General features: G+C 41.2%; 1 protein-coding gene across 8 annotated transcripts in view; it reads left to right on the forward strand.

Moving 5' to 3' along the window:
- Positions 1–3,315: 3,315 nt before the first annotated feature.
- Positions 3,316–27,248, forward strand: part of GRAMD2B (GRAM domain containing 2B) — a 127,915-nt gene continuing 103,982 nt past the window's right edge. For 2 of the 8 annotated variants that reach the window (XM_045999552.1, XM_045999555.1), the window contains exon 1: positions 3,330–3,527. In XM_045999552.1, the coding sequence (XP_045855508.1) occupies positions 3,400–3,527 (128 nt within the window). In that variant the 5' untranslated portion in view covers positions 3,330–3,399. Of the gene's footprint in view, positions 3,528–16,384; positions 16,636–27,248 lie in introns of those variants that run through there. The other 6 variants (XM_045999553.1, XM_045999548.1, XM_045999554.1 and 3 more) reach the window with 6 other exon arrangements.

Raw genomic sequence — 27,248 nt, forward strand, 5'->3', positions numbered from 1 at the left:
AAGAACCTTGGACTGACTTTCTGAAAAGCCAAGATCTTCCCCATCACCATTTTGCAGGAAAGAAAACTAGAGTACACAAATACTAAACCCTTAGTGGGTCAGAGGGCATAATGCATGAGGCCTAAGACACGGTTGGAGGCCAGTTTTGTCGGTGTTGTCCCTTAAATGCAAAGCCCTCCAGCAGAGCTGACCGAGTGGTCAGAAGAAGGACTTTTATAAAAAGATCCGAGAGGAGCCAATGGTGGGTACAGGTGTCCACTGCCCCTGGGGGCCAAGTGGAGTGGGAACTCTGCCCAAGAGGGTGGGCAGGATGGTTTGGGGATGTAATGGCAACAGTTTATAGATCTACCAACAACAAATTTGAGATCTTTAATAGATGTCATCTACCTGATTTTAAAACTATTTTTTTCTTGTTTCTAATGATAATCGGCTTCCAAAGTATATGGGACTATTATCCCAGGAAGATTCCACTGCACTCCCTAAGTTCCCCCATCATCACTTACTGAAACTAAAGACACCCTCAAAACACATTCATTTAGCTCAAACGACTGACAACAATTAAAATATAATAGCCCTGGGAGGAGCTACTACCATCTTATCCTGTAAGTATAATGAATATAGGATGTGAAGCAGTTAGCCATGGCTGTATGACCATCTCAAAGCACATGGGTTTAAAAAACTGTTTTGGGATGCCTGGATGATACAGTCGGTTAAGTGCCTGACTCTTGGTTTTGGCTCAAGTCATGATCTCAGGGTCCTGGGACCAAGTCCCACTTCTGGCTCCACACTCAGCGTAGAGTCTGTTTGAGATCCTCTCTCCCTCTCCTCTGCCCCTTCTGCTCATGCACTCTCTCTCTCTCTCTGTCTCTCTCTCTCTCTGCCTAAAGTAAATAAATAAATCTTCTTAAAAAATAACTATTGTTTCTCAGGAGGCTACAGGTTGGCAGGTAGTTCTACTGATATGGTGTAGCCAGATTTTGGGTGGGCTCAGTCTGCGTAGATGGCAGGACCACTGGGAACTAGAGCTCCATGATGGCTAGAATGACTCAGCTCTCCTCCATGTGGCCTCACATGGAGTGTGCCCCAAAGTCTGACATGTTGTCATGGTGACCACAGGGAAGCCAGAGAGGAAAGGGAAACACACAAGGCTTCTTGTGGTCTAGACTCCGAATCATCACACCATCATTTCTGCCACATTGCACTGGCCAAAGCAAGTCACAAGACCAGCCCAAGTTAGAGTGGGCAGGAACTACAAGGTTATTAGAGAAGGGGTATGGACAGAGGCCATTAAATTACCTGAGATCATTGATGCCTTCAATCCAACACAGGGTGGAAAGGCAAATTTTGATTCAAAGAGTAGAAAAGGAAGGATAGAGAATAAAAGTTATCTACATTCTTAATAATCTCGTGCCTGGAAATCTCATTCTAGTATTGTTTCGAACTCACACAAATTAGACTTCCTTCTCATTTGTAAACCTTCATCTCAGTTTTTTCCTATGCAAGTAAATCATCCCAACAGATAAGATTTTGTTTTGCAGTGGTCATAGATTAAAATTCATTCAATACTTAAAAATATTTTATCACTTGTGAGGGACCTGAATGGCTCAGCGGGTTAAGCCTCTGCCTTCCGCTCAGGTCATGATCTCAGGGTCCTGAGATTGAGCCCTGCATCAGGCTCTCTGCTCAGCAGGGAGCCTGCTTCCCCCTCTTTCTCTTTGCCGGCATCTCTGCCTACTTGTGATCTCTGTCAAATAAATAAATAAACTCTTTAAAAAAAAAATTTATCACTTGAGTTTAGCCAAATGATTTTGTTTGGATTTTTGATACAGAGTAAAAAAAAAAACTTTAACGTCCTTTTTTTTAATGCTTCTAATTAATAAGCAACTTTAGTAATTGCATTGGTGATATGACAGAACACCTAAAAAAAAAAAAAGAGTAAAAAAGATCAACTTTGCTGTGAAAAGTCCTTCTCTAGTATGACGGATTCATCATCAGTCAATATTTATTGAACCCCCACCATGAGCAAAGAACCATAATGAATAAAGCACAAAGAACATTTCTTTAAAAGCATAGTCTGAAAAAAATAAAATTAAAATAAAAGCATATTCTGATTATAGAAAGAGCAGATGAGGCAGGGGTGATTAAAAAAACATTGATAGTATCTTTTTTTGTTTTTTATAGGGAAATGGTCAAATAATTTTTTTTAATTTTTAATTTTTTTTATTAACATATAATGTATTATTAGCCCCAGGGGTACAGGTCTGTGAATCGCCAGTTTTACACACGTCACAGCACTCGCAATGATTATCAAAGCTGTTGTGTTGGGCATTTGGGGGGGGTTGTTTTTTGTTTTTTTTAACATTTTATGTATTTATTTGGCAGAGAGAGAAAAAGCAAGCACAAGCAGGGGGAGGGGCAGAGGGAGAAGCAGGCTCCCCACTGAGCAGAGAGCCCCCCAGGATCATGACCTGAGCTGAAGGCAGATGCTACCAGATGTTTTTTTTTTTTAAAGACACAGTGAGAGAGGGAACACAAGCAAGGGGAGTGAGAGAGGGAGAAGCAGGCTCCCCGCTGAGTAGGGAGCCCAATGTGGGGCTCGATCCCAGGACCCTGAGATCATGACCTGAGCCGAAGGCGGACACTTAACCGACTGAGCCACCCAGGCGCCCCCTACCAGATGTTTAATCGAATGAGCCACCCAGGTGCCCTGGGCATGTGTAAAGGATGTATAGTCAGGGACGCCTGGGTGGCTCAGTTGGTAAGTGTCTGCCTTTGGCTCAGGTCATGATCCTGAGTTCCGGGGACTGAACCCTGCATCAGGCTCCTTTCTCAGTGGGAGGCCTGCTTCTCCCTCTCCCTCTCCCCCTACATGTATTCCCTCTCTCGCTGTCTCTCTCTGTGTGTCAAGTAAATAAATAAAATCTTTTAAAAAATTAAATTAAAAAAATAAGAATGTATACTCATGCAAACAGGAGGAAGCTGAAGCCCATTCAGGGAAAATAACGGTAGAGGCTCTGAGGTGGCACATAGCCACTATCTTCTGGAGGAAGGAAAGATAACAAGATGGGAATAAGACATAGGTCCTCATGAGGAAGGGGTCAGTACACCAGCGCCAAGATTAAATGAAGTTCTTGAACCGAGAAGGTCATGTGATCTTAGGAGTCCCACAGCACGTCGCTGCAGTTATTTGCTGAACCATACATGTGTGTTTTAGGTGTGGCTGATCACGTCCCTCCGAGCACAGTCTGAAAGAGAAACCTTCTGTTGCCGCACTTAATACAGTGAGGGAAGAGCAGGCCACTTGGCAGAAAGGGCTGTCATTGGCCAGATCAGGAGTAAACTCCAAGTTCCTTCCTGGTACTCCCCAGAGTTTCTTGGAGATCAGATGGCCTCTAAGAGATGTGGAAAAGGCAGCAGTCCCTGTCAACAAAGAGGAGCATCCAGCAGACCTTTCAAGCACAGCTCATCTCCTACAAGAGCCTGTTCCAGTGGAGGGAAATGAGGCGGAAGGACCCAGACCAACAATTGTAAGTGTCAGGTCTGAGACCTGGAAAAAAACAGGCGAGAAGGGACAGTTGCCTCTTTGCATTTCAAAAGTCTCTTTAGCATCTCAAGCACAGAAGCCTCCACAGGAGGGAGGTCTGTGGTTGCCTACTGGGACATTTTACTTTCTTTATCATTAAGGGCTTGAGAAAAAACAAGAGTGATCCCACACGCTTTAGGAACCTAGGATGGATTAACCAAAGACTCAAGCATATTTTGCTTATAGGGTTATTGTATAGGAGAACAGGCAGGGTTTGAGGGTTTTCATGTTATTCAAGTTGAAAAAGGGAACTCAAGCAGAGGGGGACAATGAGCAATGCTAGGAGAGCCTTGAGAATCATGGTGGCAATCCAGGACTCAGTTTGCTCAAGAGAAGTCAGGATTTTCCAGTGAAGGGAAAACGGGATTGAAGGAAAGAAAGAAAGAAGGGGGAGGGAAAGCTCCGAATCCTAACCACTAGGGCATTAGGGAGCATCAGAAGGAAGGAGGGAAGGAAGGAAGGAAAAAAAATACAATTTCAAAAAAGAAAGAAAATGGGATTATGGTACTGTCTGTCACACTGTGTCAACCTATAAGTTTTGGTTTTAAGTTCCTTTTAATCTAGAGAGATGGGCTTGGTTTCAGGTTAGATTTCTTTGACTTCCTTGTAAGCAGGCACGATGTCTGAGGCTTTTGGTCTTTTGACTTCTGCTTTGTTTTCTACTTTAAATTTAGCAAAAGTGCTCACAGAGTACCAATTATATGTAGAGGAATTTAATTTTTTTTAACTCCTCAGGTGTTTCACCTATAATTGCTTTAAAATCCCTCAAAGGGTCCTGTCTTAAAAAGAAAGAGAATTTTATGGGAAGGTTGTTAGGTTTTACCCCAGACCTAGAGCAATAAAGAGAAAGCCTCCAGAAACCCATTTAAACGCATCACCATGGGTACACACAAACACTGTGAAGACAAACACTGCCCATGAGACATGACGGGAAAGAAAACACAATATAAAATGTAAATGGATGGAGGAGACAAAGAACCATGTGCTTTACTTTACTTCTAGGAGACTGTGTGTAATAATGGAAAGACACAGGGCTTCGGATTCCAGAAACTTGCCCTGAATCTCAGCCCCGCAGCCATTTCACTGAACGTGTGAACTAGGAAAAGAGACAATGTCTCTTGAGTTTGGTTATCTTTATCTCTAAAATGGTGAGAAATATACCTATTCCCTAGTGTTATTAAGAGGATTAACTAAGTTTCTGTACATCAGGTGTCAGGTATATAGAAATTTAACAATGATTAAATTCCCTTCCCGTCTTTATCCTCTGCCCCTAAAAACCCAACAGAAACACTAGAACACAGTTTCACAGATAGACAGCCTATATGTTTCCACAGCCGCCGGGAGATTTTTCAGTCCAATCACCAAACTCCGCCTTAATTTATAGCATTTTCACGGGTGTGTCAGGCAGAGGTAGAATTCAAACTCTGGTTTACCAGAAATCTCCAAATTGCATCTGACCTGTCTGGGCTAAACACTCTCTGTGCCGGTGGGGGAGATGGCAAGCACCTGGATCTGTATTTGAGTCTCAGTCTTGTCACTCACAAACTAGGAGACATGGGATGAGTTCATCAAACTCTCAGAGCCTCAGCCTCTCCTCTGCAAAATAAGGACGATAACTCCCTTCCAGACTCACTTCCAGCACTGCACATAAGCATGTTAGGAAGGCAATAACCATCACTACAAATGTGGTGGCCTTTCAAAAACTCTCCCCCTAAAAAACAACAACAACAAAAATGAAACAAAAACCTGCCCATTGGTCACCCACTGGGTTGTGTTCTGCATTGTTTGATAACTAGTAGAGAGTATTTTTTTTATTTATTAGCCATGTGCATTTTTTCTTTCACAAATTGCAACCTTATGACCCGACTCATATTTTAAAAGATCCTCTGACCTCAATTCTCAAGATCAAACTATTACAGATGGCACTATCTCGGTCACCTTCTGAAGTCGGCCCAGCCTCACTGCTCTTAGCTGTTTTAAAACCTTGCAGGATGAATGGTAAATTGAAGACATGTCATCAACAGTAACACTGAAATGCATTAGTATACGATTCTCTATCTCTTTGCCTGTCCTTAAGTGATACTAATTCATGCTCTTCTCAACGCATGAAGATTGTAGGGAGGCATCATTATTAGCATTCCTTATTATTACCATTGTCACAAACAGGTAAAATAATAACCATCTAAAAAACATGATGTCAGAATTATCAAGAACAATAGAGGGGAAAATACAAAAAACTCTGGCCCTTTACTTATTACTGGAGATGCAGAAAAAAGATAGAAGTCCATGTCTTCAAAAGGAACAGGGATGACCAAATTCACCAGTGGAGAATTAGTAGCTAATTATATTGTTAAAAGTAATCAGTTAGCCAGAAACAAATCCTAACATTCATGGTCAGTTCATTTTCAACAAAGGAGACAAGACAATTCAATGATAAAAGAACAGTCTTTTCAACAAGAATACTAGCAAAGGGGCACCTAGGTGGCTCAGTGGGTTAAGCCTCTGCCTTTGGCTCAGGTCATGATCCCAGGGTCCTGGAATTGAGCCCCACATCGGGCTCTCTGCTCAGCAGGGAGCCTGCTTCCCCCTCTCTCTCTCTGCCTGCCTCTCTGCCTACTTGTGATCTCTGTCTGTCAAATAAATAAATAAAAAAATCTTTAAAAAAAAAAAAAGAATGCTAGCAAAAACTGCGAAAGGAGTCAAGTACCAGGACGACATACCAAAGAAAGAAGTTGGACCCCTACCTCACAACACACTTAAGAATCAAAACAAAATAGATCCAAGACCTTATTCTTACATAAATGTTAGAACCATAGTACCTCAGAAGAAAACATAGGAGGAAAGCTTCATGACCTCAGGTTAGGCAATTATTTCTTAGGTCTGACACCAAAACACAAGTGATAAAAGAGAAGACTGCTACATTGGACTTCCTCAAAATTAAAAACTTTGTGCTTCACTATGAAGAAGGCGAACAGACAACCTATAGAATGGGAGAAAATATTTGCAAATCACATTTCTGAGTGGAGAGTTATATCCAGAACATATAAAGGATATAACTCAATAATAAAAAGACAACCCAGTTTGAAAGTAGGCAAAAGACTTAAATCAGTTTTTCTCTAAGATATGCAAATGGCCAATCAGCACAGAAAAGATGCTCACATCATTAGTCATTAGGAAAATGCAAATCAAAAACATAATGAGATACCAGTCCATATCCACCAGAAGGGCTATAACCAAAAAGAAAAGAAAAAAAAAAACCCACGTTAAATGTTGGCAAGGCATTTGGAGTCATTGGGACCCTCATCTATTTCTGATTGGAATGCAAAATGGTGCAGCCACTTTGGAAAACAGTTTGGCAGTTCCTCAAAAAGCTAAACATAGCAATTACACTCCTAGTTATTTAACCAAGACCACTGTGCACACAAAACATGTACACAAATTTCCATAACAGCAGTATTCATAATAGCTAAAAACTAGAAACAATTCAAATATGTACTGACTGAAACACAATATGAAATGTGGCATATCCATTCAAGGGAACATTATTTGGTCAGAAAAGAGAAGTACTGATACATATTACAACATGGATGAAACTTGAAATTATGCTAGGCGAGGGGTGCCTGGCTAGCTCAGGTGGTAAAGCATGGAAATCTTGATGTCGGCGTCATGACTTCAAGCTCCACATTGGATATGGAGCCTACTTAAAAAACAAAACAAAAATAAAAAGTATGTTAGGTGAAAGAAGCCAGTTATAAAAGATCACATATAGTATGATCCCATTTATATGAAATATCCAGAATAGATACTTTGTCTCTATATGAAATGTCTCATCCATTGACACAGAAAACAATGATTGCCCAGAGCAGAGAAGCAGGGAGGTAGGAGGATGGAGAGTCACTGCCAATGGGTACAAGGCTTCTTCTTGAAGCAATGAAAATATTTAAAATGAGATGATGTTGGTGGTTGTATACCTCTGTAAATACGCTAAAAATCACTAAGTTACGCACATTGAATAGGTGGACTTTATGTTATGTAAGTGATATCTTAAGCTGTTGTTTAAATCTTCCAAAACAGTTACTTTAACTAAAATCTTCTGATTTTATTATAAATGTTGGTAATAATACTTATAACAGCTAACTGAGTGCTCATTACAGGCCAGGCAATAGTCAAAATCTTTACAAGTACTAATTCACTTTTCTGGCAAACCTGTTAGGCAAATACCATTATTATTCCCATTTTACAGATTAAAAATCTAAAGCTATTAAGTAGCATCCTAAGAATTTAAACACAGAGAATCTGTGTTTCTAAATAAAATATGGACCTGCCCCTGTAATCCAACAGCAAAATATGGGGGGGGGGGAGCCTCCGAAATTCAGAGTTGGGGAAATTTTAAAATATTATAACAAACGGGGCACCCGGCTGGCTTAGTCGGTGGAGTGTGCAACTCATGATCTCAGAGCTGTGGGTTCAAACCTCAGGCTGGGTGTAGAGATTACTTAAAAATTTTAAAGAAATTTTTAAGGGACACCTGGGTGGCTCATTTGGTTAAGCATCTACCTTCAGCTCACGTCATGATCCCAGGTGCTGGGATCAAGCCCCACAACAGGCCCCCTTCCCCCCCTGCTTGTGCACGCTCTCTCTTTCTCTGACAAGTAAATAGCAAAAATCTTTTTTTAAAAAAATTAAAAATAAAAAAATCATCAACATAAAATAAAATACTATAACAAACAACAGAACCTAAGAAAGTTAATGAGTAAGAGCAAAACAATTTTTTTGATTACTTCATATCATAGCACTGGAAAATGAAAGGCTGGGGATGTCATGGCCATGTCCATCTCTTGTCCTGTGTGAAAACAATATTAAATACAGGTGGGCTGATGCTGGGAATCCCTGATATGTTTTCATTCTCCCATGAGCTACACCAGGAGGGATTCGGTACTGCTTCATGGCAGGAACAGAGGCCAGACTAGCAGGCTAGCAGCAAAGAGAGTCTGGAGGGCAGGCTTTCCTTCTGACACTGATTATTCCTGTGGCCTTGGGCAGGTCCCCTAACCCCTCTGGACACAAATGACAGATCTCTACCATGAACTATCCTCAACTGACATTTCCTAAAGCATCTGTTTGTTTTAAAATCTCATCATCCTAATTTATAGGCTGGTCTTAAAAACCTCTTGCCCCTGTCATGCTTACTCTCAAACAAATCTTCCTCAAATCGGTTTCATAAAAGTCCTCAAGAATTCTGTGTGGTTCTATGCCAACTCTGCTGGCCCCCAGGGCTCCGCCTGTAGGGAGGGAACCGAGATGAGTCCCTGTGTTCCTCACTTTGAATGGTAAGGCCCCTTGAAAATGATAAAAAAGTATTTTGCAAATGTTGATTATATTTCCAGGATTGCCAAGCAATTTTGACAATTATTTAGAATAAAGCACAATTTTGATAATGCCTACAGTGTTAATTGTGATTATCTCTGGAGGCTGAAGATTATAGGGGCTTTCTTAATCTTTTTTATATTTCCTGTGTTTTGTTTTATAAACAAAAAAGTGTATTTTAAAAAACTATGGCCCAACGCTATGAATGTAGTTGATGGCACTAAACTATGCACTCAAAAACAATTACGATGCTACGTGTATTTCACTGCAATAAAAATCCCCCCAAAATCCATTATGGAGACACTATAAATAATACAATGTTCATAAATATTTGTCTGAAAATAATTATCAATTTGTATAAAATCAAACAAAGGCAGAGTAGACAAAACCCATGCAGTCGTTCTGAAGATCCTGGTACTTAAATCAAAGAACACAGTTTCTTCATCTGGTAACTCTGGAGCCAGATTCATAAGTTTTGCCAAATACTGCAGCTGGGATGCTGAACGTCAGCAGTGGTGGGAAGCCAGCTCCTTCCTACAAGCTCACAAGAGTTAACTATCAGTATCTCTTCCCAAAGCTATATTCAGTGGTGCATGTTGGTAGCTTAAAACCAGCCACGGTGGGAGCACTTACACTCTGGAAATTGGAAATGCTACAAATCAAAGCTTTGTTTTTCCTAAAAAATCAGCATACCAGCACATTGCTGTTTAAATTTAAAAAATGTAAATAGAGGGGCACCTGGGTGGCTCAGTGGGTTAAGCCTCTGCCTTTGGCTCAGGTCATGGTCTCAGAGTCCTGGGCTCAAGCCCCACATCAGGCTCTCTGCTCAGCGGGGAGCCTGCCTCCCCCTCTCTCTCTGCTTTTCTCTCTGCTTACTTGTGATCTCTCTCTCTCTCTCTCTCTCTCTGTTAAATAAATATTCAAAAAAAAAAGTAAATAGAAATGTATACTAACAGAATGCCTAAAATCAGTGATCCCAAATCATTTTATAAATCTAAATACAGTTAGGAGCAGTGAAAAATATACCCAAGTGAGTAGCAAGGCAGGAATAGGAACCTAGAATTCCAAATTTCTTTCCCTTACATCATAAAGACCAAATGCCCAAAGACAAAGGTTGCCTTGAGTTTGCTATTGCTGGATTCACTGGAACTGCAAGATCAATTTTCTAATCTTTCTTGGGGCAAAACTCCCTCCCAAAGTCATCAACTGCTGCAGAGAGTAATGACTTTCTGTCAAAAGCAACATCCATCATCTCTCTGCATCGTCTCAGAGAAGGGCTCATGACTTCAGAGGAGGAATTAACTTCCTTTTTAATTGTAACCATGGACACCCACAGATCAGAGGAGCTTGAGGAAGAAGCCAGGGGCTTGAGATAGGACCCAGTTCACCAGTTAGATGGAGCATTCCAGGCTGCTTGGCGGGGCCCTTAGCACCAATGTCAACACCCCAGGGACACAAACTGTTAATACTTGTTCTATCTCTGGAATGAGGTCTTCCACAAGACACATGCAGGCACACAGTTGAGGTCATATTCAGAAAAGGAAATTACATCTTTCAATCATATTATAATAAGACTCCACTCAACTTTAATGAAGGTATGACCAGCTCAAATCATAATCTTCCTCCACCTGCTTATCATCAATCGTATTTCCTGTATGCTGACTACATACAGGCTTCGTGCTGGAACTGTACGTGATCATCCAATTCTTACCTTTGAGATGGATACCTTCTCTCCAGACGTCTGGAACTTTTCTAAAGAAACACAGCAGGGAAATAATGGAGCCACCTTTTCAATGCAGACAACCTTCCTCCCAAGCCCACATTCTCAATCACTCTAGAAATATGCATACATTCGTAATATATCCAATATACACCATCATTCTATGATGACTTTGGAATCTCCAGGTAACTCCACCATAACACAATGGCAGCAGCATCTGCTTTGAGTATAAAACTAATTAAATTAATACTAACCTGAACTCAGCATAATCCATCAGATAAATCTGAGAGCACAAGTACCTGTAACTGCTTAATTGTAGAGGATATTTAGTGTATTTTTCAGTGGAAATTTACATTCCATACCCCGGGAAAGCTCAGTTTTGAAGCTCTGTTGTTTATTTGGTGTTTTCAGTTTGGTCCTGTGCTTCAACATCCCATTCCCACACTTTCAGGAGGAGGAAGAAGATATAGGGGTATGAGCTCCCCACTCCTTATCTAACCAAACACCAGCAGGCATACCAGGTCCATATTTGTGGACTTCAGAATGGCTAGATGTAATAACCAAAGATTGTCATCATCGTGCAAGGTTAAATTCCTGGAACTACGGACCTTGTTTCACTGAAGAAAGAAAAAAAGTTCTGGGCACTTGGGTGGCTCAGTCAGTTAAGCGTCTGCCTTCAGGTCAGGTCATGATCTCAGAGTCCTGGGATTGAGATCCACATTGGGCTCCCTGCTCAGCGGGGAGCCAGCTTCTCCTTCTCCCTCTGCCTGCTGCTCTGCCTACTTGTGCTCTCTCTATCCCTGTCTAATCTTTTAAAAATTTAAATTTTTAAAAATTAAAAAAGAAATTTTTTAAGCCTTTTAAAAACCTTTTTAAATCTTTTTAAAAATTTTTAAAAAAGAAAAAAAATTCTTACAGGGAAACTTGAATGAGTTGGGTCGAAGGAGCTAGAGCTAGAGAAGACTCAACATCATATAGGCTGGGGGTTTAAAACCCAAATGCATATTTTGAGAACTCAGTGAATCAAAGCCAGCAAAATGAGTGCAAGGGGGAGACTTGAGGGAAGAGGCAGACTGCAGAGATCAGCCCCGCCACAAGGAGGCACTACTACTTACTATCAGCCAACTATTACCACACGGATCCTATTTTTTTTTTTTTTAAAGATTTTATTTATTTATTTGACCGACAGAGATCACAAGTAGGCAGAGAAGCAGGCAGAGAGAGAGGAGGAAGCAGGCTCTCCGCCGAGCAGAGAGCCCGACGCGGGGCTCGATCCCAGAACCCTGGGATCATGACCCGAGCCAAAGGCAGAGGCTTTAACCCACTGAGCCACCCAGGCGCCCCCGGATCCTATTTTTAAGGCAAGGTCAGATAACAATGTTTTATATAAAATGTTTAAGAAAGTTCTAATTATGAAACATGGCAAGGCCAAACAGAATGTGTCAGCAGGCCAAATCTAGCCTAACATCTTTCATCTGGTAGAAGAGAAAAAAGTCTAGAGATGTGGATTCAACGTACCAAGTGAGATAGCCCAAATTCATTGTTCCATTTTCTAGGTCACAAGCTCTTTAACAATCTCTACTTATAAAGATATTACATATAACTTATTGGAGAATATCAGCAAAATGAGGCACTTGAATCATCGGTGGTCTTGCTTTAAACTACTTGCTAACTGTCAGTTTCTATCTTGTTGGGTTTCCATAATCTCAGTTTACACAGGAGGGGAGAATATGGTCTCTGCTATCTTTATTTTAGTTGCAGTCTACTTATTATCATTTCTTTCACCAGTGTGTATGTTCTTTTATGGCTATATTTATATAAATGTCCTACTGCTGTTGTTTATCTTTGATCACCTGGACTTTGTTTTAATCTTCACAGGCAGATGTGAAAGATGCCGCAAAATCTAGGAGCGCCTTGAGCAAAGGCCAATGTGAAAGATGCCGCAAAATCTAGGAGCGCCTTGAGCAAAGGCCATGTCTAAACAGTCAAGAGGGTCAAACGCGGCAGTTCGGTGCCTGCTGATGTGGATTGCTGTCCAGCAGGCACCTGCCATTAATCTTAAAAATAAAGCATCAGAAGTCACATTTTTCTTTCTGTGGTCATGTGCCTTCAAACCCTCATTCCTGTTTGAACATAAGGTCCAAACATAACTACTAGCGAATTTGGAAACATTCAGCTGTGGCAGCTCCTATCAAGAAGTGAAAATGAGGGGGCAAGCCACACAGCTGGATCCCACTCCAGAAAAGGTTTGGGTTGCCGGTCCCATCAGCACCTGGCCATTTAAACTTGAACGTCCCTGACTGATGACTGGTGTTAAGCATCTTTTCATGTGTCTCTTGGCCATCTGGATGTCTTCTTTGGATACATATTTGTTCCTATCTTCTGCCCACTGGGATTATTTGTTTTTTTGGTGTTGCATTTCTATAAGTTCTTTACAACTAGTGATCACCACAGGGAAGATAAGTGGAGGAATGGAAGAAACAGGTGATACTTATGATGATGAGTCCTGAGTAAGGTAAAAACAATAACAGCATCTCTATATTGTACACCTGACACTAATACAACACTGTGTGTTAACTGTGCTGGAATTTAAAACAACAACAACAACTTGAATGTCTCTGGGGAGAACATACACTCTGCCCCCTTTCTACCACTTTCTGCTGGCTTCCATCCCCACCTCACAGCTTACATACATCTCTGGTTCTTTTTTTTTTTTTTTTAAAGATTTTATTTATTTGACAGACAGAGATCACAAGTAGGCAGAGAAGCAGGCAGAGAGAGAGGGGGAAGCAGGCTCTCCACCGAGCAGAGAGCCCGATGCGGGGCTTGATCCCAGGACCCTGAGATCATGACCTGAGCGGAAGGCAGAGGCTTAACCCACCGAGCCACCCAGGTGCCCCACATCTCTGGTTCTCGAAGGCATTTGAGTTCATGACTCTGGGTCTAGACTTTTGGCAAACCTCGTCTTTGACATAATTTCTTATGATTACGAATGAACTCAACATCTGACATAACATCGGCCAGCCCGGTTTCAACGACTTCAGAGTTGCATCCCATAGACCAGTAGCAGCCACCTAAGTGAAATAAACCTATCATCAGATGACCATTTTTGGCTATCAAAGCAACATGTACATGTCCATGAAATTCACCATTCATCTGTTTGTTCCTATTACCTGTAAGATAAAGCTTGACCTAGCCACAGCATTTGGGGTCCTACCGGCCACTACCTAAGTATCCCCAAAACTACTTTCTTCGCCAACACAAAGTCTCCACTTACACACACAACCTGACCCGTGTACTTTTTCGCTCATGGACTCTCCTGGCTTCCCTCTTCGCTTTCCCAACCTCTCCTCACTCTTCACAGTGGAGAGGTTAACTGGAACTCCATCTTTTCCTATAGGTTTTTCTAAATCATCCTGGATTCAAAAAGATCTTGCTTCCTTTGAAATGTAAATAAACATAGTCTCACTTCTGCTTAAATGCTCCATAAACATTTGGTGAATGAATGACTGAATGAATTCCAGCATGACTACATTCTTAGGGCCACTTAATTATGGCCAAGTTGCTTAACCTTCTTAAGATACAGTTTCATCATCTGTAAAAATATGGTTTGGACAAGAGACTGAGGTATAGTTTTGAAATTATCTAGCAGAGATACTGCATAGACTCAAAAGATACTAGGTAGAACAAAGACTGGAGAAGTATTAGCCTGATTTACTGCCTCCCTCCCTCCCTCCTGTGTTGTTAGTTAACTTTTCCGTTATGCATAGTGTCTCTTCCAAGCTACATTATTGGATCAAGGACCCATTTCTTAAAATTTTTTTCTGTCATTCACAGTGGCTAGCAAAACATGGAGTTTTGCTAATAAAATACTGTTGATGAGTCAATAGCTTCTCTATGGAAAAATATGTCCCAAGATTTGTCTGGTGACACTGGAATTCCCTCCTTTTCTTTCTTCTTAAAGATTTTATTTATTTATTTGACAGACACAAGTAGGCAGAGAAGCAGACAGAGAGAGAGGAGGAAGCAGGCTCCCCACTGAGCAAAGAGCCTGATGCGGGGCTTGATCCCAGGACCCTGGGATCACGACCTGAGCCGAAGGCAGAAGTATTAACCCACCGAGCCACCTAGGCGCCCCTGGAATTCCCTCCTTTAGAGACATTCTCTCCTAAATTAAGCATTGGCCCAGCTAAAATCCAAACATGCCTGGGAGATAGTAACAAATTATGTTGCATTAGTTATGAATATATGCTCTGGTTAATTTTCTTCTTTACAGGCGTAGAATCTAGCTTGCAGACTGTCACTAGTATACAAAGTATGATATGGTTTTGTTTAATCCAAAACTTTAGTAGAATTTGCTTTATTTAATGTTTTGCAAACATAACTGCAACATAGAAATACAGGGGACAAGAGAAATACAGATACTGCTCTATCAAGGAGGACAAGGAGCGAAACGGAATGAAGTGTAACATCAGAATTGCAGCAAATGGCATCAGGAACCACACTGACCGGCTGTCGTGGTTTGCATTTCACCAAGCAGTTCCAAAGATGCAAGGCATTCAGGGCTAAAACCAGAAAATCCCAGACAATCTGGTATAAGTTGGTCATCCTATAAGGAACCACTAAACTTCCACCAAAAAACACACTTCCTCTAATTTCAAAAGTGCACTTGGGGTCAGCAGCACAAACCCGTCCCTGGCTGGTTATCAGCTGGTTAGGGCAAAGAGCTCACAAGGCCAAGGCTAAAGGTTTGATTTCCCAGGGAACTTTGCTCTCTTCCACAGTCAGAGGCAGAGTGCTTCCCTTAAGCCAGCCGTCTTCCAGCATCGCTGACCCATCACAAGGGGAGCAAGGAGAGGGAATGCGCAGCTACTTTGGACCAGATCCTTCACCGCTGCTAGTAACATTGGTGGGGGGACACTGACGTTTTCCTTGGGCATCAACACGGAGTGAGTGAATAAGGTCACAAAAAGAAACTCACCCTTAAACGGGTTTGAAATAACCATACATAGCAGAATCTCCTCAATTTCATTCCAATACTGTGAGACAGGCCTGGCAGACAGCAAGCTCGGCAGGTCTGGGATCACGTGTGGTTCCAGAGCCAGAAAGCCACAGAGATGGGGCAGGAACCCTCACCTCCTAGCGACTGTTTGTCACCGTGGTGGCAGCGGCGGTGGCAGTGACAGAGGTCACAGCTGCCTGTAACCCAGCAAAACACACACCCTGAACGTTGAGCTTGACTTTGTACATCCCCGTCCATAAGAATTCCGGAACTCTTCAGGTCGCCGGAACCACGCGGGCCTCCTGAAAGGTCTCATGCTCCTTGCCAAACGCCAGCCGTGGCACACTAATGGGCTGATGATTTCCTGCACGTGTGTAAAGGCTTTACAAAGTGCATCCACATTCTCCACTCTGTTGCCCAGGCCCAGGGGATCCCAGAAAAGTATCCCCATTTTGAACGTTTAGATGCTGCAAGTTTCTGTACCTCCCTCGTTCCCGTCTTTATCTTCTCATAGACTCTTCTGCCTCAGTCCACAGGGTCATGAGGTGTTTGGTGTTCAGATTAGTAAACTGACAGGTGAATTTCCCAAACACGTTCATTTTTCCTTTGGAAAAGTGTGAGTAGGAAGAAAACCACTCTGGGTCCTACTTCCATGTTACTCATTAACTGACTTGAAAAAAAAATAAACAGCTTTGGCTAGATTAGGAGTCATGTGAAGAAAGTTTCCTGCAATGCAGTAACAGAGCAAAGCTAAAATGCAGAGTTTTCCCCATGACAGGGGGGATTCAGAAATGAGCCTCTGAGGTTCTTTCCTGACCTGGTGATCAATACGCGCACAATGGAGAGGAAAAGTCAGTCTCCCAGCGACTCGGTCTTCCAGTTTGACATTCCTGGCAGCCCAAGAAAGGAAGGCTCCGAGGTCCCACACAACTCCACAGACAGCCCCGGCTCCGTGTTTCTCAGGTGGGTACCTCCGTGGGTCGTCCTGGTGGCCTGAGCCAGCCGACCCGTGTTCCTTGGAGAGCTCTGTCTTCGTCCCTGGAGGCCGGAACCTGCCAAGGGGAAGGAGGGCACAGCCTGGGCATTTGGGCCAATGGATTAGAAGGGGGTACATTGCAAAGAATGTGACTTGCTGAGCAAATACAGCTATTACCACTATTAAGGGAAAATAATGGTGAGTACCTTCTTTAGGAATTTTTTGTACTGGGTGACTAGCCAGCTCTGCCGTTCTTTAATTCTTGATCACTTTCATGTTCATAGGAAATGAAGTCAAATAGTTGAGCCAAAAAAACCTTACTTCCCTTTCAGAATTACCTGTGTTATTATCGAAAGAGTAAATTTGGGGGCTTTCTAAATTAATTATCAAAATAGTATTAGCAGTACTGTGGGTTCAACTATTTATTGTACAGATTGAAAGCAGCTTTGGCCTGATTGAGAACACACTCTTTTTTAGCTATAAATATTAATATCTACATAAACATGACTCTGATAATTACATTTTTTAAAATTTTAATTTTTTTATTTGAGAGAGTAAGAGAGCACAAGCAGCAGAGGGAGAAGAAGAAGCAGGCTCCTCGCTTAGCAGGGAGCCTAATGCAGGGCTCGATCCCAGGACCCTGAGATCATGACCTGAGCTGAAGGCAGATGCTTAACTGTCTGAGCCACCCACGTGCCCCAATAATTACATATTTTTAATGAAAACCCATGTTATCAACTCTTCATTCATTTTGACTTCCTAATAGTTGTCTAGAAACTTACAAAATGTAGAAATCAAATCCAAGTGGAAATAATTTCAAGAGAAATTTCTTACCCAACTTTGATGTAAACTTCCATGTTATGCCACATGAACCTCCCAAGTGAAGCCAGAGGAAAGACCTCCACACTGGAAGTTTATTTCTACACAACACCACAGCCAGAGAGTTGATCATTTTTATTTTGTTTTTTCATCATTTTAAATCATTTATACAAAAAGGTGCCCTTAAAAATTATAGCTTTTAAAAATTAAATGGAAACAAAGAAATCCCATTTCACTTAATGGTGTTTGTATATCAGAATGTCAGGTTACAAAAATAAGTAAAATAATTTAATTTTATTTTACTATATTATTTTATTTTTATTTATCTATTTGAGAGAGAGAGAGAATGAGAGAGAGAAAGAGAGCATGAGAGGGGAGAGGTCAGAGAGAAGCAGACTTCCCTCTGAGCAGGGAGCCTAATTGGGGACTCATTCCCAGGACTCCAGGATCATGACCTGAGCCAAAGGCAGCTGCTTAACCAACTGAGCCACCCATGTGCCCCAAGTGAAATAATTTTAAGAAGAAGTTTTGGGGACAAACAGCCGAATTTATGCAAAATGTTATGTAATACCTTTATTTTTAGGTTAACTTAGTTTTTTCCATCCATCATGAAAATGAATTTACCTGACTTTGTCTGAGCAAGAGGACAACTCCTCTGATTAAAAATGTAAAACCTCTGTATTATTCCCATAATTTGCTGAATTTCGAATGTTTCTCAAATCATTTTGTCTGCTTAATCCACCTCTTCCGTAAATAAAGCCAACTCTTCTAGGAGCTCAAGTTCTAATCAGGAAAAACAAAATTAAAATGCAAAACAAATATTTAAAATATATAAAATACAGAAAGTATAATTTAGATGAACACATATTATTTAAATAAATTTAAATAAATAGAATAAAAATCTGCATCAACTTAAATTCAAGCCTCTTTCAAAAACAGCCCACACCTATTTTACCTGCATATTAGATATTAAATATCAAATGTCTATATTAGGATCTAGAAATGATTTTTTTGTGTGTGTATTTGAACCCATCTAAAAACACCATGTGTATCTCCAAACACTTTGGGCACTGAAGGACTTTCAGTGTGGTTGAAAATCTACTTAATGTATTATATAGTAAATCATTCCAAATAATTCATGGAAGCATTTAGGCACAAGCTGGTTAATTATTTGAGGTATAAAATAAGACCAGGTAAACACTTCCCTTTACCTTCTCAATAAATACTAAGAATTTATGGGGCTGATGTGATATCCTATTATCATTTCCCAAACGAGAAGCAATAAAATGTACTCTGAGATCAACAAACCACTTCAGATAGGCACAGATACAATTTACGCAGTGCTCTTATTCAAACATTCAACACAGATTTACTGAGTGACTGTCATATGCCAGGCTATATGGAGCACCCAGTGTACAATCATAAGCCAGACAAACCTAGTCTCTGCCTTCAAAGAGGTTATTATAATGTTTAACATCAAAGACAGGCTAAAAAATTATGAATGCATGAACGTATATACCTCTATATACATAATTCTTATATTAACATTTATTATCATAGGAAACAGTTACAGGACTGAGAAAGAGAACCAGATAAGGAAAACTAACTTAGATGGGATGGTAAGGGAAGGACTCTTTAAGGAATTAATTATTCAGGTGTCTTCGAGGATGAGAAAAGAGCCAACCATGGAGTGACCATGGAAAGGACATGCTGCCCAAAGGAAGGGAAGATCGTAAGTCTTGAGGAATCTGGGAAGAGAAGCATCTGATGAAACTGGAGAAGGGGTTTAGGATTCTCTCTTAACTGCAATGGGAAACCACGGGGTGGTTTAGAATAGGGGAGTCTCACAATGTGTTGTTCCCTTTAGAAGGGCATTCTGGCCCCTCTCTGGGTGATTTCCAGGTTTCTGCTCTGCCGAGCGATACTGGATCTTGCCCACGTCTCCCCATGACCTTGTGTAAGAGCGTCTGTAAGGTACAGAGCCAGCAAACACATTACTGGGTCACAGTTTATAGGCATGATTAACCCTGCTCATGATGTCAACTTGTGTTCCAAAGTACTGTGTCATTTACGATCCTACCTGCAATGATTCTGCTGCCTACACAACATTGACATTGTCTGACTTTTTAATTTTTTCTAATCCAGAAGCTGTGAAATGGCATCTCAATGGGGTTTTAATGTCCATTTCCCTTATTAATACAAAAGGAGCATCTTTTCAACATGTTTCTTGATTATTTTCATTTCCTCTTCCATAAAATACCTGCTTATAGATTTATGACCCTCTGGGGCAGAAGGCAGGTGGGAAGACTGGATACTGTTTTTTTCTTATTTTTAGATAGTTTTAAAAACACTGCAGATACTAATTTGTTGTTACTTATATGTATGGTGTAAATATTTTATTCTGGCATATGATTTGTCTGTTCACATTCTCTGTCATATCCAAGTTCTTATTCTTAATTTATCAATGCCTTATTTTCTTAATGATTTGCACTTTCTGTGACTCGTTTATGAAATCCTGGCCTACTCTGAGGTCATTAGAATGTTCTTACCTATTTTCTGCTAAAAGTATGTTTCTTGCTCTGTCACACGTTGCTGTCTTAATTAGTACAACTTTATAATAAAAGTTTTGCTGTCGGGTAAGACAAAACTCCTTACCTAGTTCAAAAATGACTGGCTACTCTTGGGACACCTGTATGGCTCAGTGGGTTAGCCTCTGCCTTTGGCTTAGGTCATGATCTCAGGGTCCTGGGATTGAGCCCTTCATTGGGCTCCTTGCCCAGTAGGGAGCCTGCTTCTTCCTTTCTCTCTGCCTGCCTTTCTGCATACTTATGATCTCTCTCTCTCTGTCTCTCTCTCTGTCAAATAAATAAAAATAAATAAATCTTAAAAAAAAAAAGACTGGCTACTCTTGACCCTTTTGCTTTTCCATTTAAATTTTAGAATCAGTTTATCAAATGAAGACTTATTCTTAGTTGAAATTGCATTAAGTCTATTACTTAATTTGAGGAAATTAAGTCTACTTCTTTTTTTTTTTTTAAAGATTTATTTATTTGACAGATAGAGATCACAAGTAGGCAGAGAGGCAGGCAGAGAGAGAGAGGAGGAAGCAGGCTCCCTGCTAAGCAGAGAGCCCGATGTGGAGCTCGATCCCAGGACCCTGGGACCATGACCTGAGCCGAAGGCAGAGGCTTTAACCCGCTGAGCCACCCAGGCGCCCCTACTTCTTCTTTTATTGTGTTAACTATACCTATTCATGCACATAGTATGTCCTTCCATTTATTTAGGCCTTCGTTAATATCCTTTGATAAAGTTTTAGAATATTCTACATAAAGACCTTACACATTTTTAGACTTATTCCTACATACTTTACACCTTGTTTACCATTGGAAATAAATAAATATATATACATATATATGTATGTATATGTATATTTTTTTAAAGATTGTTTTATTTATTTGACAGAGAGAGACACAGTGATTTATTTATTTTTAGAGAAAGAGAGTGTGTGCATGCACACATGCAGGGGCAGATGGAAAGGGAGAGAGAATAAAGCAGAGTTCCCACGGAGCCCAATGGTAGGGCTCCACACAGGGCTCCACACAGGCTCAATCCCAGTACCCTGACATCACGACCTGATCCAAAATAAAAAACCCACTGCTAATCACGCCAGGCACCCCTGCAAGTCTATGCCTCTTAATCCCCTTTACTATTTCATCCATTTCTCTACCTCCCTCCCTTCTGGCAACTATCAGTTTGTTCTCTGATTCTGTAAGTCCAATTCTGTTTTGTTTTTTAGAATGCACAAATAAGTGAAATCATATGGTATTTGCCTTTCTCTGTCTCACTTATCATAATACCCTTAGGTACATCTACGTTGCCACAAAAGGCAAGATTTCTTTTTTTTTTTTTTTTTTTTTGATGGATAAACTAATATTCCACTCTATGTGTCTGTGTGTGTGTGTGTGCACGTGTGCCGTATCTTCTTTATCCCTTCATCTACTGATGGACATTTAGGTTGCTTCCATACCTTGGCTTTTGTAAATAATGCTGCAATAAACAGAGGCAAGCATACATATTTTCATACTAGCATTTGTGGTTTTTTTGGATAAATACCTAGAAGTGGAATTGCTAGATCTTACAGTAGTTTCACTTTCAATTTTTTGAGGAACCTCCATACTGTTTTCAATAGTGGCTACACCAGTGAACATTCCCTACCAACAGTGCACAAGAGCTCCCTCCTTCCCACATCCTTGGTAACACTTGTTATTTCTAATCTTTTCGATACCAGCCATTCTAACAGACATGAGGTGATACCTCATTTTGGCTTTGATTTACATTTCCCTGATGATGAGAGATGTGGAGCATTGTTTCATGTGTCTGTTGGCCATCTGGATGTCTTCTTTAGAAAAGTGTCTATTCTGCCCATTTTTTAATAGGGTTTGTGTTTTTTTCTGCTTTTTTTTTTTGTATGAGTTCTTTGTATATGTTGGATGTTAGCCCCTCGTCTGATACATCATTTGTGAATATCTTCTCCTATTCAGTAGGCTGTCTTTTCATTTTATTGATGGTTTTCTTTACTCTGCAGAAGCTTTTTAGTTTGTTGCCCTTGCCTGAGGAGACAGATCAAAGAAAAAAAAAATCTGAAAAGATGAGGCAGCACTATGCTGGAATGTGGGACCATGGTGGGACCAGCCTAAGCCTCCTCAGACTCCTTCAGTGCTCTGGTTTGGGGATCACCCCAGGCTACAGTCAACAATGACCATGGCAGGTCCAAGGTAGCCTTGCAGTCACATTCATGCCTCCACCCAGTGGCCCCACTGATTCTGTCCCTGTTCATCCATTGTCCCAGCCACCACCAGTGAATAGCAGAGGAAATATTGGCCCTTTTTCTCTCTCTTCCCAACAGCCTTGATTTTTCTTAGCCACACTCACTTCCCCCGCTATCAGAGAAAGAACAGGAGCACTTTTTGGTACCTCAAGAAGAGGAACACTGTAGACATCGTATTATGACCCATTTTCACTAGATGAGTCCATATCCCAGCTCCTGTTCATTGGGATTTATAGAAGTAAGGGTTATATTTAGAATCTGGAGGGAGCTGAGTTCTGGGAAGTGGGTTTTTCTCCCTAGGAGAAAGGATGAAGAGGTAACAGCCAAAGAAAGCAGGATTGTGTTAAGAGGATATAATAGTAGCAGTTGTAGTGTCCTAAGCGTGGAGTGGGTGTTTCCGCAAATGGCGTACCTCTCTATTCTTAGTGGGCAAGGTTCACTGGCAGGACCTGGGAACTCTGCTGAGCCTCAGGGGAGCTTGAAGAGCAGACTATCAGAAAGAAAAGAGATGATGAAGTACACTAGGATGTAGTGAAATGGGGCTGTGGAAGTTAGAATGAGGAGATGCCTCTCCTCAAAGAGCAACAGGCATCTCTGACAGGAGGGATAGAATTTTCCCAGCAGGAAAGAAGAGAACTCCTCAGCCTCTAATCTGGCCCAGAGAGAATGGACTTGCAGTTTCTTTCCTAAACTTTGCCAGACACTTCCCCACAGTCTGCATATACCAAGCACTCAATATTCTGTCAGCACACATGCTCTATCCTTGCACCAGGCTTCCAAACACGCTGGGAGCCCTCTGTTGACTGCCTCAAAGATTCCTATTCATCTTTCAAGTTGCACCTCCAGAAAGGTCTTCTCTAACATCTGGGGAGAACTTCTTCCTCCACCCCTCAGAAGTAGCTGCCTTTTTTATTTGTTGGCATCCCATCCACCATTAACCACTTATCAGAATGGACTGTCAGGAGGGGGTACGATTTCCAAAGTTGGTGAAGCTTAAGCTTCCACCCCTACGTACACAGGCCCCTTCCAAGGCCCTGGGAGTGTCCGTAGCAAGCTCCTCAGATAGGCATAACTTTCTGTAAGCCTTTTGGACAATACTTCAATTACCATTATGACTGCTGTCTCTCTTCACTCTGATTTTCTCTCCTATCCAGTGGGTGAGGGCTTTTTTGACATTATGAGCTAAGGGGAAGTTGTTTGGAGATGCATTTAGTTTGGGATTGGTGGAATTAGTTTATGTGGTTTGTCATGTGTGAGTTGTTACTAGCCAACCTGGCTTCCTGGAATATTCCCACCACACATGAAGGGTCAGAGATGAGATCACCATAGGAATATGTCCTCCCGGTACCGTTTATCAGCAGTATGTAAGCAGTGAAAGAGAAACAAGATTCGATATGTATAGGACCAGAAGCTAGTTTCTGGTAAATTTTTCCAGTCATCAGATGTGGTGGACTCTGTCCTCATTAATGCCAACACAAAACAGAAGTTCTCTCCTGTTAGGACCATAAACTTGATAATGTAGCTGATATCATTTTAAGTACACCAAACTTTTTTTCTTCTTCTTTGGTGGTAATTGCATGATTTATCAGAATTACTGTCTTTATGGGACACAAACCCAAGGTAACACTAAAAACAGCCTTTGCTTTTGTGTGTGTGTCATATAATAGACCACATCTTATTTTCATTCTTTTATACTGACAGTGCTGATGAAGGAATGGATGTGATTCCCTAGGCATGAATCCGTGAGTGGAATGCATGCTGGCTTCTTAGTGACTACCTGTTAGAAGTTTCTCATTTGGGGTGATCTTGAACATATTTATAGAAAAACTAAGTTTATACAAATGTTTCTCATCAGTGTCCAGTTCATTAAATTTTCATAACACCCAAACTTGTTTTTAAAAAACAATTTAAAAAATTCATAACCTATGCGTTAAGCCTTGACTCACTTTTTAAATGACATTTTCAAATGTCATGAAAATTTATTTTGGATGCGCTTATCTTTAAGTTCCTACTTTCATTAAAAGCTTTTTATCTTAACAGGTTTTTTTAAAAAATCAATCAGGTTCATTTACATCCTCTCCTCCCTCCCTCCCTCTCTCTCTCCCCCCTCTCTCTTTCCTCCATGTCTAATGTAAAGCCAGGCAAGTGTACCTGAGCTGCAAGTTCCAGCAGTTCCCTCCTTGGGTAACTATGTGGAGTTGTAAGAGGGCAAATTGGCCAGCCCTGCCAAGAAGTACAGGAGTGATGAATGAGGGCTTCTTTATAGCCAACGGCACAGAAATAACCTCTACTATTTGCACAGTGTCTTACTCGTGGGAACTTTTTACAGATGTGACCTTACTAACCTTAGCGGCTTTTTGCTATGGTGGATGGATTATGGCAGTTACTCTCTAGTGCTTAGATAATGAAGAAAAGAACAGAAAAAGGAAAGTTTTCCACTGCAGCTGTCTGGCAAAATTAAGCTAACGAAATTAGTTCAGGTAGTGAACACACAGCCAGAGAGGTAACAGAATGGCGTTATCCAACTTCACTGATTAATATATTCACCTGGTGTGACTTCAAATTATGTGGGCTACTTCCAAAAAATCAAATCTATCCTCAAGAGTCATTTAATTCAGTTTCTTCAGCCCACCCAGGGTGACTTTCACAACCTCAGAAGTAGGCATGTGACTCTTTGAAAGAATAAAGCTAAGGAGACCTATCTGGAATTCTCTTTTCTCTATTGACCCATTATGTGATTCTATGGGTTTTGGTGAAATTTATTTGCAAAAAAGACAAGGGTATTTGTCTTAGATAATTTTCAGGAATGGGGAAAGAACAAGTATGATGGGTAATTTCATTTAACAAACAGTTATGGAATTCCTTCTATAACGCTGCATGGAAGGAGGACTGCCTGGTATATATCTGGTTTGGATATTTACTAGTGGCGTAAACCCTTGGTGCCTCACTTTCCTTGATGGTAAAATGGGGACAATCTTTTTTTTTTTTTTTAAGATTTTCTTTATTTGAGAGAGAGACAGTGAGAGAGAGCATGAGAGGGAAGAAAGTCAGAGGGAGAAGCAGACTCTCCAAGGAGCAGGGAGCCTGATGTGGGACTCGATCCCAGGACTCTGGGATCATGACCTGAGCTGAAGGCAGTCGCTTAACCAACTGAGCCACCCAGGCGCCCCAAATGGGGACAATCTTAAGACGTCTGATACTATTAAACAACACAATATATAAAGTGCTTGGACAGCAAATGTTCTAACGAGGTGATTATAAGGCAGTAGAGAAGATCTGCAGACGAATAATGGTATATTCACTCACCACCTAGAACTCTTAGAAGATAGAAATACATCCTTGCTTCTCCATCTATAGTATCTGGCACAGAGAAGAAACTCTATAATGAGAAGAGAACCTTGCAAAGTAAGTTAATGGCTGCAAACCCAGCTCCTGCTTTTAGGGGCTCCAATTTCTGTTCGTCACAGACACGCCTGCTGGCTACTATACAAGGCAGGCAATGTGCATGTCCTAGGAAGACTGTATTATTAGCCTAACTCTCCAATCTGTAATTTCCATCAGCATGTTTATGGCTGATCCCCATGTTGCAAAACTTACATCTAGAAATAACTGCACATTTCAAATGCTTAGTGCCACAAAATAAACCTTACCTAATGTGAAAAACTAATGGCAGTCAGGACGTTCCTGGGGAGAAAAAAAACAAAACAAAACACAAAACCCTATTTTATTACTTCCAATAAACCCACAGGGGCAGAACAGTGGGCCATGAATAAGCTTCCCTCCAAACACACTCCTGTACAAGGGTAATAAAGCCAGAAGCAGGAATGCTGAGATCATAGCAGTGCATGAATTTATCTCCCAGACTTGTCCTTTGGACGTTGGGTAATACCGGATGTGACCTGGCCAGCTTCCCTGGTCCTATATCTTATTCCAGGAAGCTTCCACTCCACTCACGCATGTGAGTCCTGCCTTTGCATATTCTGAGCTGCCCACAACACTTTGGCAGAGTAAATTCTGTGTGGTCCTTTGAAACTGGACCAGACATCCTTGTCTTTGGAAAGCCTCCCTTGACACCCTTTTCTTGGAAACCCTTTGTTTACCTCCATGACCACGTTTATCACAAGTTGCATTACTCTTATTACGTTTGTCTTTCTTCCTTACTTTGCTGCCTTATTTCCAACCTAACCATTCAACGCAGTTCCCGGGACAAAATAGACAACAATAAATGTCAGAGGGTCGTGGGTGACAGAGCAGTGAGGAGCTCCCCTGAGATGACAGGCAAACCTGGCCCCTGCTGGAGTGCTTGCTGGGGTGCAGCTGGCCTGGCCCCAGGAAGGCTGAGGCTCCATAGCACAGTGAGAGCACACAGGGAGGAACCAGGTTGGTGCAGGAGGGCAGCTAGAGACAAAGCCGAAGGATGGATCAGACCTTCTGACTCATCGTTCTGGACCCTCTCGCTGTTCCACAGTGACTGATTATTAGATCTGAACTAGCATTTGCCTATACCATGGTCCCAAATGTTTTATCCCTGCAGTTGGGAAAAGAGAGGGGAAGAATTACAAGGAGCCATAGAGGCTGAGGTTTCTGTTTCCATAAATTGAAGGGCACACTTGATTTTAATGTATTTTCACATTGCATTCAGTTTACAAATAAACTAAATGACTGTAAAATTGAATTAAACTCGGCATAAAAGAAAAAAGAATGAAACAAAACATTGGTTTTTCATTTAAGGAATTATCCCCCACACACGCTGCACACTTTCCTGACTTCATGCCTCTAAGCTCGCTCTCTCTGCCCGGAATAACATCTCCCTCCAACAGCACTAAATCAACGTCACTAGAAATCCGTCGGTGAATACAACAAGGGTGGCCTATGTTCTTGAATTACTCTCCTCAGAGGAAATCACACAGGGAAAGGATTTTGAGTGTCTTGCATAGAGGAGGACAGGTAAAC

The sequence above is a fragment of the Meles meles genome, chromosome 3 (genome assembly GCF_922984935.1).
Source record: "Meles meles chromosome 3, mMelMel3.1 paternal haplotype, whole genome shotgun sequence".
NCBI lineage: Eukaryota > Metazoa > Chordata > Mammalia > Carnivora > Mustelidae > Meles > Meles meles.